Consider the following 13,051-nt stretch of genomic DNA (forward strand, 5'->3'; position numbering starts at 1 on the left):
CTGAGGGACTAGTTCGCGTTTATACACACGGTCATGGCTAAATCCACTGTGCTCGTCACACAGATCACATATATTTTATAAGGTCTTCAACGCTTCCTTGTGGGTGTTACAAATTTCATGGCAAACTTAATATACCGTGTTCAGGGTATTGAAATGATGAACATATATATGTATGTATGTCTTAAAATGCAATTAAAAACAACATTTTTGAAGTTTTTTCGAAGTAAACAAATATTTATTTTATAATTAGTACTACTAATAATGAAAATGTAAAGGTGATTCACCAAATTTTTAAGATAATCTTTTGCCTTCTTATTGGTTAAAACAAAAAAAATAAGTACAAACAAAAAAAAAACGTTAACTTCGGTTGCAACGAAGCTATAATACCCTTCAGTGATAGAAACGATTCCTCGCAAACAAGAACTTGGCTTTTATCGATCGGTTTGTATGACAGTTGTATGCTATACGCATTCGATCTAAACCATTTGTTCTGTGATTTCACCGTTGACTTGGGCAAGAACCTTTGCCAAATTTTGTGAAAATATCTCCTCAAATGAAAAACTTTTTCATACAAGCACTTGATTGCGATCGTTCAATTAGTATGACAGCTATACAAGTATGTTATGGTGATCCGATCTTCATAATTTCTTCGGAATTTACACCATTGCTTTAGGCAATATTCCATGCGAAATTGAGTGAAGATATCTCTTCAAATGAAAAAGTTGTTCATACAAGCACTTGATACCGATCGTTCAGTTTGTATGGCAGCTATAAGCTATAGTGAACCGATTTAAATAATTTCTTCGGAAATTGCACCATTGCTTTAGGTAATAATCCATGCGAAATTTGGTGAATATACATTGTATCTCTTCAAATGAAAAAGTTGTTCATACAAGCACTTGATACCGATCGTTCAGTTTGTATGACAGATGATCCGATATCGACGATTCCGTCAAATGAGCTGCTTCTTTGGGAGGAAAAGACGTGTGAAAAACATCAGACCGATATCTCTAAAACTTGGGGACTAGTTCAAGTATATACTGATAGACAGGCAGACAGACAAACAGACATGTCTAAATCGACTTAGCTCAGACACAAAAAAAAAACCGATAATTTATGAAAAAATGCATAAAGGGAATGCCCGAATTTTGAAACGATATATATTTTACAACCGGTTTAAATCTACTAAACATTTAGGCGTTTATCAAATTAGCTTAGGTTGGGAGCTATCGAGTTGGGGACTCCTAGTATTTTCAAAAAAAAAAAAAAAAAAAAAAAAAAACAAAAGAAAGATAGACTTCAGTTCACAACTTGAACTTAGAATTGTGATTAGAGAAAAATATTTCACTGCTCCAACATTAAGTCATACAAATTTCTGAGAAAATTTACTTAAAAGTTTGAGAGACTAGACAAGTGCAAACGATGTGCGTTTTCCATCAGGATAAGTGCATTTTGTTATTCACTTTCACCCGGCCGGTATTAAGAACTAATCCATTTCGTAGTAATTCTAAACTAGTACAGTAACAATTACCAGCAAGCACTTAGAGCTACTTCCCCTCTCTCGAGGACTCTCTAAACTGACTTTATAGTATTTACGAGTACTTGAGATAGTACAATTTGTTTTACGATTGTTTTTTTTTTGTATTTTTCTTTTCTTTTTTTTTTTGTTCAGTCCATAAAAGTATATGACTCTTAATGTCACTTGCCGGTCCTACAATATACCGAAAGCAGATATACATACATACATACATACATACATACAAGTATAAGCGAATTTTTTTCACTGCACGCAACATGTGTGCGTATTATTGAACTCCACGACTAACCGCATACATATAGGAATATATACATACGTACATACTTATGTTTGTATGTAAGAACGTACGCTTGTGCGAGTATATATGGTTGCAGATAGTAGATTTATCCCACTATCTCGACATTTAATTGCTTACGCCCGCCACTACTATGTGGACTACACCAGCAAAACGCGCTTGTCGAAACACATTGTAGGCCATAATTACATATGTACACATATGAGTAAGCAAATAGTTGTATATAAGTATTTAGTCTCATAATTGCGGATTTTAAGTGCGCACGAATTGATATGTCAGCCCGATATTGTATGTATGTATGTATATGTGTACATACAATATACAATAGCTGGTAGAACTGTTTTATTGACTCCTTTTCATTTCACGCTTGTTGTTTGTTTTTGAAATTGTTGTTGTCTTTTGGCATTTCTCAACACCACTCATTCATGGTAGCGGAGGCAACAATTGTGGCGCTGAAAACGCTCCAACGCAGTATGCAGCAGATCGTCAAACGACTAGGGACACTAGAGAACGATCGGCAGCACCTCACTGTTGGCTAAGTTAACTGCACTGCACGATCGCAAATATACGCGATCGCGAATAGTACACAGTTAATAACCAACGTTACTTGTAGTCGCAGAGCAATTGGTTGTATGGACGAGTGTGCGACTTGCCACAACGCGGCGCAGGAGTGAGTACCTGGTGGAGTTGATTTGTGGGGCAAATGCCCCTTAGTGTATACATATGTATATGTAATTTGTAGTATGTGTTGCGTTGATTGGAAGTTATTGAACTTAAGTGTTGCATCGATTGATTTATATACGGACATGTGTTTGCGTGCTTGATGTACATACATACATAAGTATGTATGTAGGTGTGTAACATGGCTTGATTGCTTGTTTGATCGACTGGTTGGTGGGCTTGGTTAACGAGCGAACTTGCCTATCCAGTCAGTCGGTTAGTGAGTTAGTGAGGTAGGTTAGCTTATAAGCGGCAATATGCCTCATAAGTACACACATACATACATACATACTATTTAGTCATACATACAAACATGCATATGTACGTTTATACAAGTTGTGTCCCAAAAATAACCGTACTTTATATTTAAGTTACAAAAAATGCCGCATTATCTGCTGAAAATTTGCAACATTAAAGAGATAGATTTATCTTCTTTCGCTTAACTTCGTGTAAATCGGCAGCTATTAAAGTTACAGCCATTTCAATTGGAGAAAAATTGTGCAATTGTTCCATTTTACAAAGAGCAAATATAAAAATGTGTGTTAAATTTGAAAAAAAAAAAAAAATAAATCGTTGAGTTATACGCACCGAAGTTTACACTTGGTGTAGACGATTTAAAAATGATTATGAGCTTTTAAATAACGACCAAATGGCAAAAGCTAAGTAAACGTGTTGATTTGGTTGAAAAAGTGGTGAAAAAAGGTATCGATTAAAGTTTTGCTACCAGAATAAGGCTGAGGGGTTAAATACGAGTAAAAACACTATTGGGAGAATTTTAAACGAAAATTTGGGTAAAGGAAAGATCTGATGTAAGATGTGCGTTATGTTCCACATAAATTATATGTATGGCCAAAAAAGTGAATCAGTTTTTAATGTAATCTTATACACCCTCCCTCCGTATACGCCGGATTTTTTACCTCGTGACTATTTTCAAAACTGAAAACTGACATGAAAGCATTTATGATGATATCCTAGGCATTCAAGCCGCCGTAACCGATGTGTTGAAGAACATACCTATATAATCATATAAAAAAAAAACAAAAAAAAAAAAGTGAACTGCACCGAAGTTGTAATACTCTTCACAGGTGAACTTTTTATAGCATAAAGGGTATAAAAAGATTTTTTCTTAATTTTGACCTGTCAGTTTATGGTTTTTGAAAGCCACGTATTTGCTACATATAGTGGCCGGATCTGAAAAAAGCAAATTTTCCTGAATCTTCACAAATAAAAGAAAGTTATCCATACAAGGACTTGGGTTTGATCTGTCAATTTGCATGGCAGCTATATGCTATAGTGCTACGATATCGGCGGTTCTGATAAATGAGCGCCCTCTTAGTGAGAAGTAGATGCGCAAAATTTCAGGATAATATCTCAGAAACTGAGGGAGAAGTTCGCGTATATACAGAGAGACAGACGGACATTGCTAAATCGACTCTGCCCGTCACGCTGATCATTTATATGTACATAAGTATGTACATACATATGTACTACTTTAATATTTTATAGGGCTTTCGATTTCGACGTTTTCTTTTAGGTGTTAAAACTTTGTGGCAAAACTAAATAAATACTGTTCAGGGTATAAATATACGTATAGGGTAGTAGAAAAAGTCTTTTCGTATTTTTAATCAAAGTTCATCTTATTTTTTGTTTTTTTTTTTTTGTATTTATAATGAACTTTATTGACCAAATATGTACCATTTTGGTCGACCACTTTTTGCAATTTTTCCGCTAGAGACATTATTCCATCAGTGTAAAACTTTTCTGGTTTCTCGAAAAACTGTGACAAGTAATTTTCACAGGCTTCTTTTGAAGCCAACTTTACTCCATTAAGGAGTTCTAATTGACCGAAACAAATGGTAGTCCGATGCTGCAAGGTCAGGGCTATGTGGATGCAACAAAACTTCCCAGCCAAGCTCTCCCAGTTTTTGCCGAGTCATCAAAGATGTGTGTGATCTAGTGTTTCTTCCTTTCTGTTGATCAGTTCTGGCCGTTTCTTTTCGATTGCTTGCTTCAATCTCATCAGTTGTTGACAGTAAAATGTAGAATTAATCATTCGACCAGGCTGGAGCAGCTCATAGTGGATGATTCCTTTCCAATCCCATCAAACACTCAGCATAACCTCTCGATGCGTCAATCCTGGCTTAGCGACCATTTGTTGAGCTTCACCACGTTTGGATCACGATCTTTTTCGCACAGTATTGTCGTGTTTGATCCACTTTTCGTCTCCTGTTACCATTCGCTTCAAAAATGGTTCGATTTCATTTCGTTTCAGCAAAGAATCGCAGATGTGAATTTGGTCCATTAAACTTTTCACAGACTATTCATGTGGTACCCAAACATCGAGCTTCTTTTTGTAGCCACCCTTTTTGAAATGGTTCAAAACCGTTTGATGATGAATGTTAAGTTCTTTAGCGATGTCATGGCTGCTTATGTGATGGTCCTAGTCAATATTTTCAATAATTTCATCGACTTTTTCAACGATAGGTCGACCAAAGCGAGGTGCATCTTTCACATCGAAATTTTCAGAACAAAAGCGAGAGAACCATTGTTGTGCTATACGAGCTGATACAGCATCGTCTCCTTAAACTTCACAAATTTCATTGGTTGCTTGCGTGGCATACTTCCGTTTTTCATACAAAAATTTCAAAATATAGCGAATTTCTTCAGTATTTTCACTCATTTTTGAACAGCTGTAACTTTTTTTTCAACTTTCCCGAATTTAATTTGTTCTTGGTTAAATGAAGCTTAAAATCTCACCTTTCCAACACTATATGGTGTGACACTATGTTATTGGTAGCACTGAAGATATACGACTGCAATGACATCTATTTCTATAAAATACGAAAATACTTTTTCGACTACCCAATATATGAATGTGCTGGTTGATCGTTCCAATCAATGTATTGAGTCAAATGGAACCTGTTTTGCATAAATAATAATTATCAAAGATTGCATTTTATTCTATATCCAAAATGTTCGGTTATTTTTTGGCCTCACCTTGTACATGTAGTACATATGTATGTACATATTCACGATCATACATACATACATATGTAAAGACTCTTGTAAGCTGCTTGTTGAAAGCTTAAATGCTCAATAAAATACACATCACACTTACTCCTCATACATTGCTGTGTATTTGTGTGGAGCTAACACGGTTTTTGCGATTTCTTGCGATGCTTCTTGGCGTCTATCACAATGTTACTTTCTGCAAACACACGTAAATACATTCACACGCACATACCGATATGAATGGCACGCACACTTCTCGATAACTTGAATAATTTTTTAATACCTGCGCAAATACGGCTAACAAAATAAAAACAACAACAACAAGAACAACCTATAAAAAGGCTTATACATACTTAAATAGCAATAACAAGAACAACAATCACTCCATAATAACTGAGAAAAAGCACACAGCCAAAAGCAAAAAAGACAAAAACAATTAAAAAGTACAAATAAGATTTTAAGACGCAGCAAAACCAACAACTTAAGTAGTCGCGCAGCGTAAATGCGCAAAGCAATAGCAAGAACAACGGCCATAAATATTGATACAAACCAATCAAACAGGCACGCACGCACACACACACCAACACACACAAGTGATCGCATACCAGCAAAACGCAAAAACGAAAAGGAATTAAGCAAAAATCTAAAAAAAATAGCAAACATTGCAAAAAAATAAAAACAAAAACAAAAAAAGAAATAAAAATTTATAATGGACAAGCCACGCTTATCGCGTTCCGTATAAAAACGTAAGACGGTACAAAATTATCTCTCATTTGTAAATTAACAATCCATCGATCCAGGCGCTGTTTTCGTGTTGATTTTATTTTTTGCGGTTTTCAGCTTGTAACTAAATATCACAATTTCGCTCCACAGTGTGTTTGCTATTTTTGTTGCATTTCAAGCAAGTTCGAATTATTTCACAATTAAACGGCGCTAATTTGCTTCCAACAAGTTGTTGCTATTGTTGTTATTGTGTACACAAAAACGCAAAGGATCCGAACATATAAAGAGCTTTATATAAAATATATGTAATATAAAATATACTTGGCTTTATAAAAAATTAACAAAGAATAATAAATATCAAACAATAAAAAAGAAACGCAAATAAAAGAGAAAACGAAAATTGCGTGTTCCTGAAATCCTGTCAAAGTAATCCAACAAGCGCAAATTGAAACCTCAATTAAACAAAGTAATACCAACTTGAAATATACATATTTAAACAAAAAATCGTGGTCAAACTACAGCTCCAAGTCTCGCAATCCGCCAAACGCCAACCATTCAACGCTAATCGCTAATCACCTTTTGCTAACGGCTAATCGCTACGCTAATCAAACGCCTCCTTTACGCTTATCAATAAACGTTTTCATTACACTCCAACGTCTTCGTCTGCTTATCCCCCGGTTAGCGTACTCACTGCGTCCTTGCTCTCTTGCTTTATTTAGCTCACGCTAATATTGTGCGAAATTATCCTGTGTTAAGGATAATTTCACTTTATTTACGTCAAATCAGCAAATTTACTAATCTTCGCCATCTGCTACAGTTTATTGTTTAGTTGGGAATTTTGAGCACGGAAACAGAAATCAAAGCGCAAACTCTTGAAACACACACACACACACGACAAACGATCAAGGCAGCGGTCCGGCTTGTGAAGCCACCGTCAAAGGAGCGCAGTTTTTGCTGTCGCAGCAGTTTTCTTGTTTATCAAACTGGAGAATACGAGGTATACGCCTGTCTATACAACAGAAAGAATTAAAATGACGCAACAACCGGAGTGGGGAATACGATTTTCGAGGTGTAAGTACATATAAATATTATACATAATATTATACATAAATATTTGTGACAAGATTTTAGAAAGGCTTAAATCGACTTGAGTTAATTAGTACCTCTTGAGTTGTTCTGTACAGCTTTTTATACGTATGACTATATTTTTTAACTTAAGGCATGGCTAGGAAGTAGAAGATTCAAATGGTAATAAATTAGAGTTAACTGCATTGCCATGATTTTTGTTTGTCTTCAAAATAAGTGCCTTAGCTTAAGTCGACTTTCAGCTATTTTAACATTTCTATAAAGTAAGGATTACACTTTCATACACGGCGGCAAGCTGCTTAAGCGAACAAAAATTATAATACATTTGTCTACCATAGTATAATATGATCTGGTTTTTCCTTCAATTATTTATGGTTTGAATAATTATATTGTATTATACGCCATTGGTGATTTTGAACTGAAAAATTTTGTATCGAACCTTGCAACTTTAAACTTTTGCTATAGTGTAACATTTTCAAGTGTGATTAAACTTAAAATATTGTATTTTTATATTTTTTCTCAATGAGTTCGAATCGCTTTGTCAAGACTGATGATCTCTGTTGCTTAAATAATGCTTATAATTTCATCATTATAGTTATGGTAATTAGAAAACAATTTTATTTTTAATTTTTTTTTTATCAATTGAAAGTCTTCTAGACTATTTAAAAGTCTTATATTTAATTAATTATGTTTGCTCATTTTAGGAAATCAAAACAAAAAAAAATAAAATATGATAATGAATATTATATTGAGCCTTATCTCTCTTTTTCGTCATAATTTCTTTGTTTTGTGAAATACAAAAATATTTAATATAATAAAAATATATGTAATAATAAAATATATATAAATAAAAATATATTTGAAAATACAATAAAAAAAAAATAATATTAAAATAACATTTTTTGTATAATTTTTTTTTAAAAACGTATAATTGGTTTTTAAAAATAAAAAAATTTTCAAAACAAAAATTTATCGTCACCCAAAATTCAAAACAGCAAAAATCGATATTGAGTATTTTATTGCTTACGATTCACTACATTCCATTACATAAATGTAGCGTTAAATTTTAAGCTTCTGCTGTCAGATATAACCAATATATAACCATTTCATAACCAAAACTAATTTTTTGTTTCAATGTGACTGATTTCTATTACATCCCCTTTCCTTCGCCTGTCAACTTATGGAAAGTGATGTTACGTTATTTTGCATTTTAAATGATGATATACTATATAGTTATTAAAGTTTACTTTATATTTCACGAATTAATTATAAAAAAATTTGTAAAAATTAGAGTTGCAAAATTTTTTATATAATAATGTCACTTTATATATAATTAATATATTAAAAATAATTTGAAAAAGTATTAATTTGAACTTTATGTTCAAAATAAAAAAAAAAATAAAAAATAAATTAAATAAAATTTCTTATACTAGTACAGAAGCCTTTAAAAATTATAACAAATAAAAGAAAAAATACATAGCAGATTGAAAACCATCGGAAGCGAAAGATAAAATTACACAAATGAAATTAAAAACAATTTACGGCGATGTCTAGTCGGAAAAAGAAGGGGGAGGAGCGTGGTTTAATTTTTAAGTGTGAAAAACGGCTTATCTCGATCTCCGGCAAAACTTTAATCATTTAAAGAAAAAATGTATATGGCAATATTCTAGCTAATGATAAGATCTATAACATTTGTATATAGACTTTTCGCATAATCTCAAAAATTTATGTGAAAAATTCAAAAAACCAAATTTTTGTATTTTTTATTTTTATCTGGTACAAACAATTCTTTTCTTTCACAAAATTTGGTATAAACTTATTTTTCATGTCCTTAACACTATTGTTTAAAACAACAGTTGATTGTCATACTCATTACGAATTTGTAGAAAAATTCTCTTTCTTCAAATTGTTTGATGTTTTTTTTATTTAAGAAGAAAACAAATAATTGTCAAGCTTAATATTTTTCAACACTCTCTTTCTAAAAACAAGGTTACATTAAGATTACATAACAGAAGTGGTTCGAAATTATGTATGTGTTTACATGTGTGAAATCATGCTAATTTATCTAAATTTATTTCTATACCGAAAGCACAAATGTGTAGCAATTGTTTATTGGTTCTTATGGACGAAAATGAAAATTTATTCGCACCAATTAATAGCAATAAAATCCTATATTAGGTGATAAAACACTAGGTGACACATAAAAACTGTTTTTTCAGATACTTTTACATACATACATACATACTTATGTACACATAAAAGTGTTCATTGATATTGCTTTATTGAAGTCAAATAAACATTTTGTTGCTCTAACCCTACTCTAACATACAATATCTTGGGGCAGTTTGGCTTTTGCTTTGAATTCGGCAAACAAACGCTTCAGTAAAAGATTTATGAATAAAAATAATAAATGATTTCAAATGAAAAATTATTTATAAATAAAAATTATTCATATTTAAAAAATAATACCAGAATATATTATATACATATGTATGTACAAAGTTCCTTTAAATATAGCACGATTATGAATACTATATATGAATAAACGTCACCAAACGTCTGTGACACAGAAAATAAACAAATTAACATTTAATGGAATTGCATAAAATTAGCAATTTACTGAAATGAAATTCGATTAAGAATAAATTACATAATTCAGCCTTACACACTTGGCAACTAAGAACGCAAGTCAGGAAATCATTTAAACACTCATTACTGAAACCACAAACCGCCAAGTTCCAAGATTTTATATAGGTATATTTGCAGGTATATAAAATATATTCATATAAATACATATATATAAGTAAGCTTGCTATTAATTAATTATGTAAACGTCGTACAGCAAATTTACACTAAAAACACACCTAAAATTACAGAACATGCCGGCAAAACATGTAAATTTATACAAAGCACCTGCAATGCCGGGAGACTCGAAGCTTAAAAAACTGGCTTCCTAAACTTAATTTTCTTAATTTCTTCAATTAAGCGGTGATTGTGTATATAGGCTATATGCAAGAAAACGATAAAATATTCTAAAAACGTGAATATTTTGTTCCGTTATTAATTTATAGATATGAAGCCAAGAAGAATTGCGTTAAACTCGTTCTGCATGCAATAATATGGAACTGAGTTTAAAGAGAACATGAAAACAGCGGCAAAATATTTTGCCCCTCTCAAAAACATGCTGATAATTTGGTAGAACTTTTTGACGATGACTTTGTTTTGTTTTTTTTTTTTAATTAAAAAAACGATTTTTTTTTATTACTTTTTAATTTAAAAGAAAAAAATATAGCGGCGAATATTTTCGTGCATACATACATATATGTATGTTTGAGCTGTTTTAAAAAAATTATAAAAAATACATTATTTCTTTAAAATAAAAATACTAATATATTAAGTATTTACTTTAGAAATTGAGAGTATGAACTTCATGTTCGATTGTAACTTTTTCGCATTTACCTTTAAATAACAGACACTCTTTCCAAGTTTTGGCGAATCGAACAAGGAATTGGTATAAATGAAATACCTTAGACTTAAGTTTTGAACTTAAAATAATAAATTTTTAAAACAATCTTGCAATAAATGGATTTGAGAAATTCATTAATTAATTTTATAACTTGAATAAAAAACTCAAATGCAATAAAAGCTGGTGTTGGCCCTTACCTTTCACTCGCCTATGACTCATTCAATCAAGCCAGTATCTAGCTTCAAACAACCATCTTAATAACGGTTGTATTCCCGGGCTGTTACGTGAAAGTCCCAACCCACGCTGAATGCGCTCGTCATTATTGCTTATAAAAAATTCTTGCTGTGGGTTATCTAAAGCCAAGTACACACGTGTAGACTGGTATGCATACATATTTGGACACATGTCAAATAGCACAACGCTGAAGCCACTCGCATTTGCGCCAAATAACATTTCGCAGAGATTGTTGAACCGACTGGCACGTCAATCATGACATGGGAAAATGGCAGTAGAATTTCAAATGAATAAAGCGCGATAATGTGAAGTCCAACTGTATGGAGTGCAAAATGTTTTTTAAAAGCCGCAATTGGAACTTGTTTAATGATTACCGAAAGTAAAAATCCGAAAATTGTTTTAGTTAAGCCTCCTTTTCAAAATTTAGACAAACTTAATGAAAATATTTCTATGAGAATGAGGTAATATGTTGAGAGAGAACTAACAACACTACCTGAATATGGTATGATACAATGTGATTGGTAGCACTGGAGATATACGACTGCAATGACAAACTGGAGATATACGACTATTGACAAAATACGAAAAGACTTTTTCGACTACCCTATATTTATGCAATAATTTTACAAATTATTCAAAGCATATTCACGTGATTTGCTCTTTTCAATTCTTCTGTCTTATTACTTTTATGGTATTATCTATACATCTATATTATTATTTATATCATTATTCGTTAATTATATATTGAGCGATCATGTGACAGGTTAATATTTTCAGTTCAATTGAATATCGTATCGCCTGTTTTGGGTTTATCTCTTTTCCCATATATGTACCTATTTTTATACATAACAACGGCTTTTACATAGACTCTTTCATATAAATACTATATTTGTTTGTTTTTTTTTATTTAATCTAGAAACCTTTACTTCAGATATGCCCGCATTATTTTGTATCAGATGATTAGTTGGTCAAAATATGAGACCCAAGAACAAATTTGTATATATAGTACATGGTGAAATCTAATCAGGTCCATGCTTCTTCTTGATTGATAAGAGAACTCAAAAATGCTATTAGCTATCACGAGCCATAAATGCCCATATAAACTTGAAAACGACTTAGTTAATTGCCATGTTTATGACATTGTTAGAATAATTGTTATTTATTATTTAAGTGTTGGCGAGCTCAACAAAGTTTAGACCGCAAGCGATAATGATTTCCAATTTTAATTGCCTGCGCCCGCCGTTTTTGAAAAGGTTTATTGATTGGAACGTTAAGCTGGCAATAACTTGATACTTGGCGAATTTCGAAAGATATCGTAAAGTGCTAATCAGTAACGGAAAGAAACACATAGTAACTTGGAGGGGTATGAAGTGGATTACTGGTCCAAAAGAATGTGCATACTTCAATTCGAATGCTATTTTCAGAGTCCTGCATAAATTTGTATGGAAATATTCATGGAAACGTTAGGGAGATTGGGCTAAAAATAGGATATGATTCTACATCCTTGAAGAGTATACAACTTTATTTTTATTAATCATTCTTGTCTTGCATTATATAATAAATACTTCAAGATTTGTATTCTCTTTTCCTTGGTCTGCCAACTCGTACTATCCAAGTGATATTAGCGAAATTTTTAATTGAATTTTGCGCTTCATATCTGACAGCACATTCATTAATTAAGATGCATAAAAAAATTAAAGATAAAATAAAAATTATAAAAAAAAAGATAAAACAAGATGAAGGACGGCATTAAAAAGTGAACAACTTCTAGCCGATGTGAACGAGTATTCAAATATTTGACAGCTGTCAGTTAAAGTTCTATATGTATGTAAATGGTTATATGCATACATACAAACAAGCATTTATTTATCATCTGTTGATTTGACTATCATGACACTTTGAAGCCATTGAAAGAGCGATTATAGCGAGCTCACGACTATATTCTTATACACGTATGTAACTACATATATAAACATTT

The 13,051-nt window shown here is 32.1% G+C and overlaps 1 protein-coding gene and 1 long non-coding RNA gene across 4 annotated transcripts in view; one reads left to right on the forward strand and one right to left on the reverse strand.

Moving 5' to 3' along the window:
* The window catches only part of LOC126752478 (uncharacterized), an 82,903-nt gene that overhangs the window by 52,113 nt on the left and 17,739 nt on the right, over window positions 1-13,051 (reverse strand). The gene's annotated exons all lie outside the window — the stretch shown is intronic.
* The window catches only part of LOC126752471 (putative inorganic phosphate cotransporter), a 33,241-nt gene that overhangs the window by 1,966 nt on the left and 18,224 nt on the right, over window positions 1-13,051 (forward strand). The window contains exons 1-2 of one of the 3 annotated variants that reach the window (XM_050463284.1): window positions 2,385-2,502; window positions 7,105-7,358. In XM_050463284.1, coding sequence (XP_050319241.1) covers window positions 7,319-7,358 — 40 coding nt within the window. In that variant the 5' untranslated portion in view covers window positions 2,385-2,502; window positions 7,105-7,318. Of the gene's footprint in view, window positions 1-2,384; window positions 2,503-7,087; window positions 7,359-13,051 lie in introns of those variants that run through there. The other 2 variants (XM_050463283.1, XM_050463285.1) reach the window with 2 other exon arrangements.

Source organism: Bactrocera neohumeralis, chromosome 3 (genome assembly GCF_024586455.1).
Source record: "Bactrocera neohumeralis isolate Rockhampton chromosome 3, APGP_CSIRO_Bneo_wtdbg2-racon-allhic-juicebox.fasta_v2, whole genome shotgun sequence".
NCBI lineage: Eukaryota > Metazoa > Arthropoda > Insecta > Diptera > Tephritidae > Bactrocera > Bactrocera neohumeralis.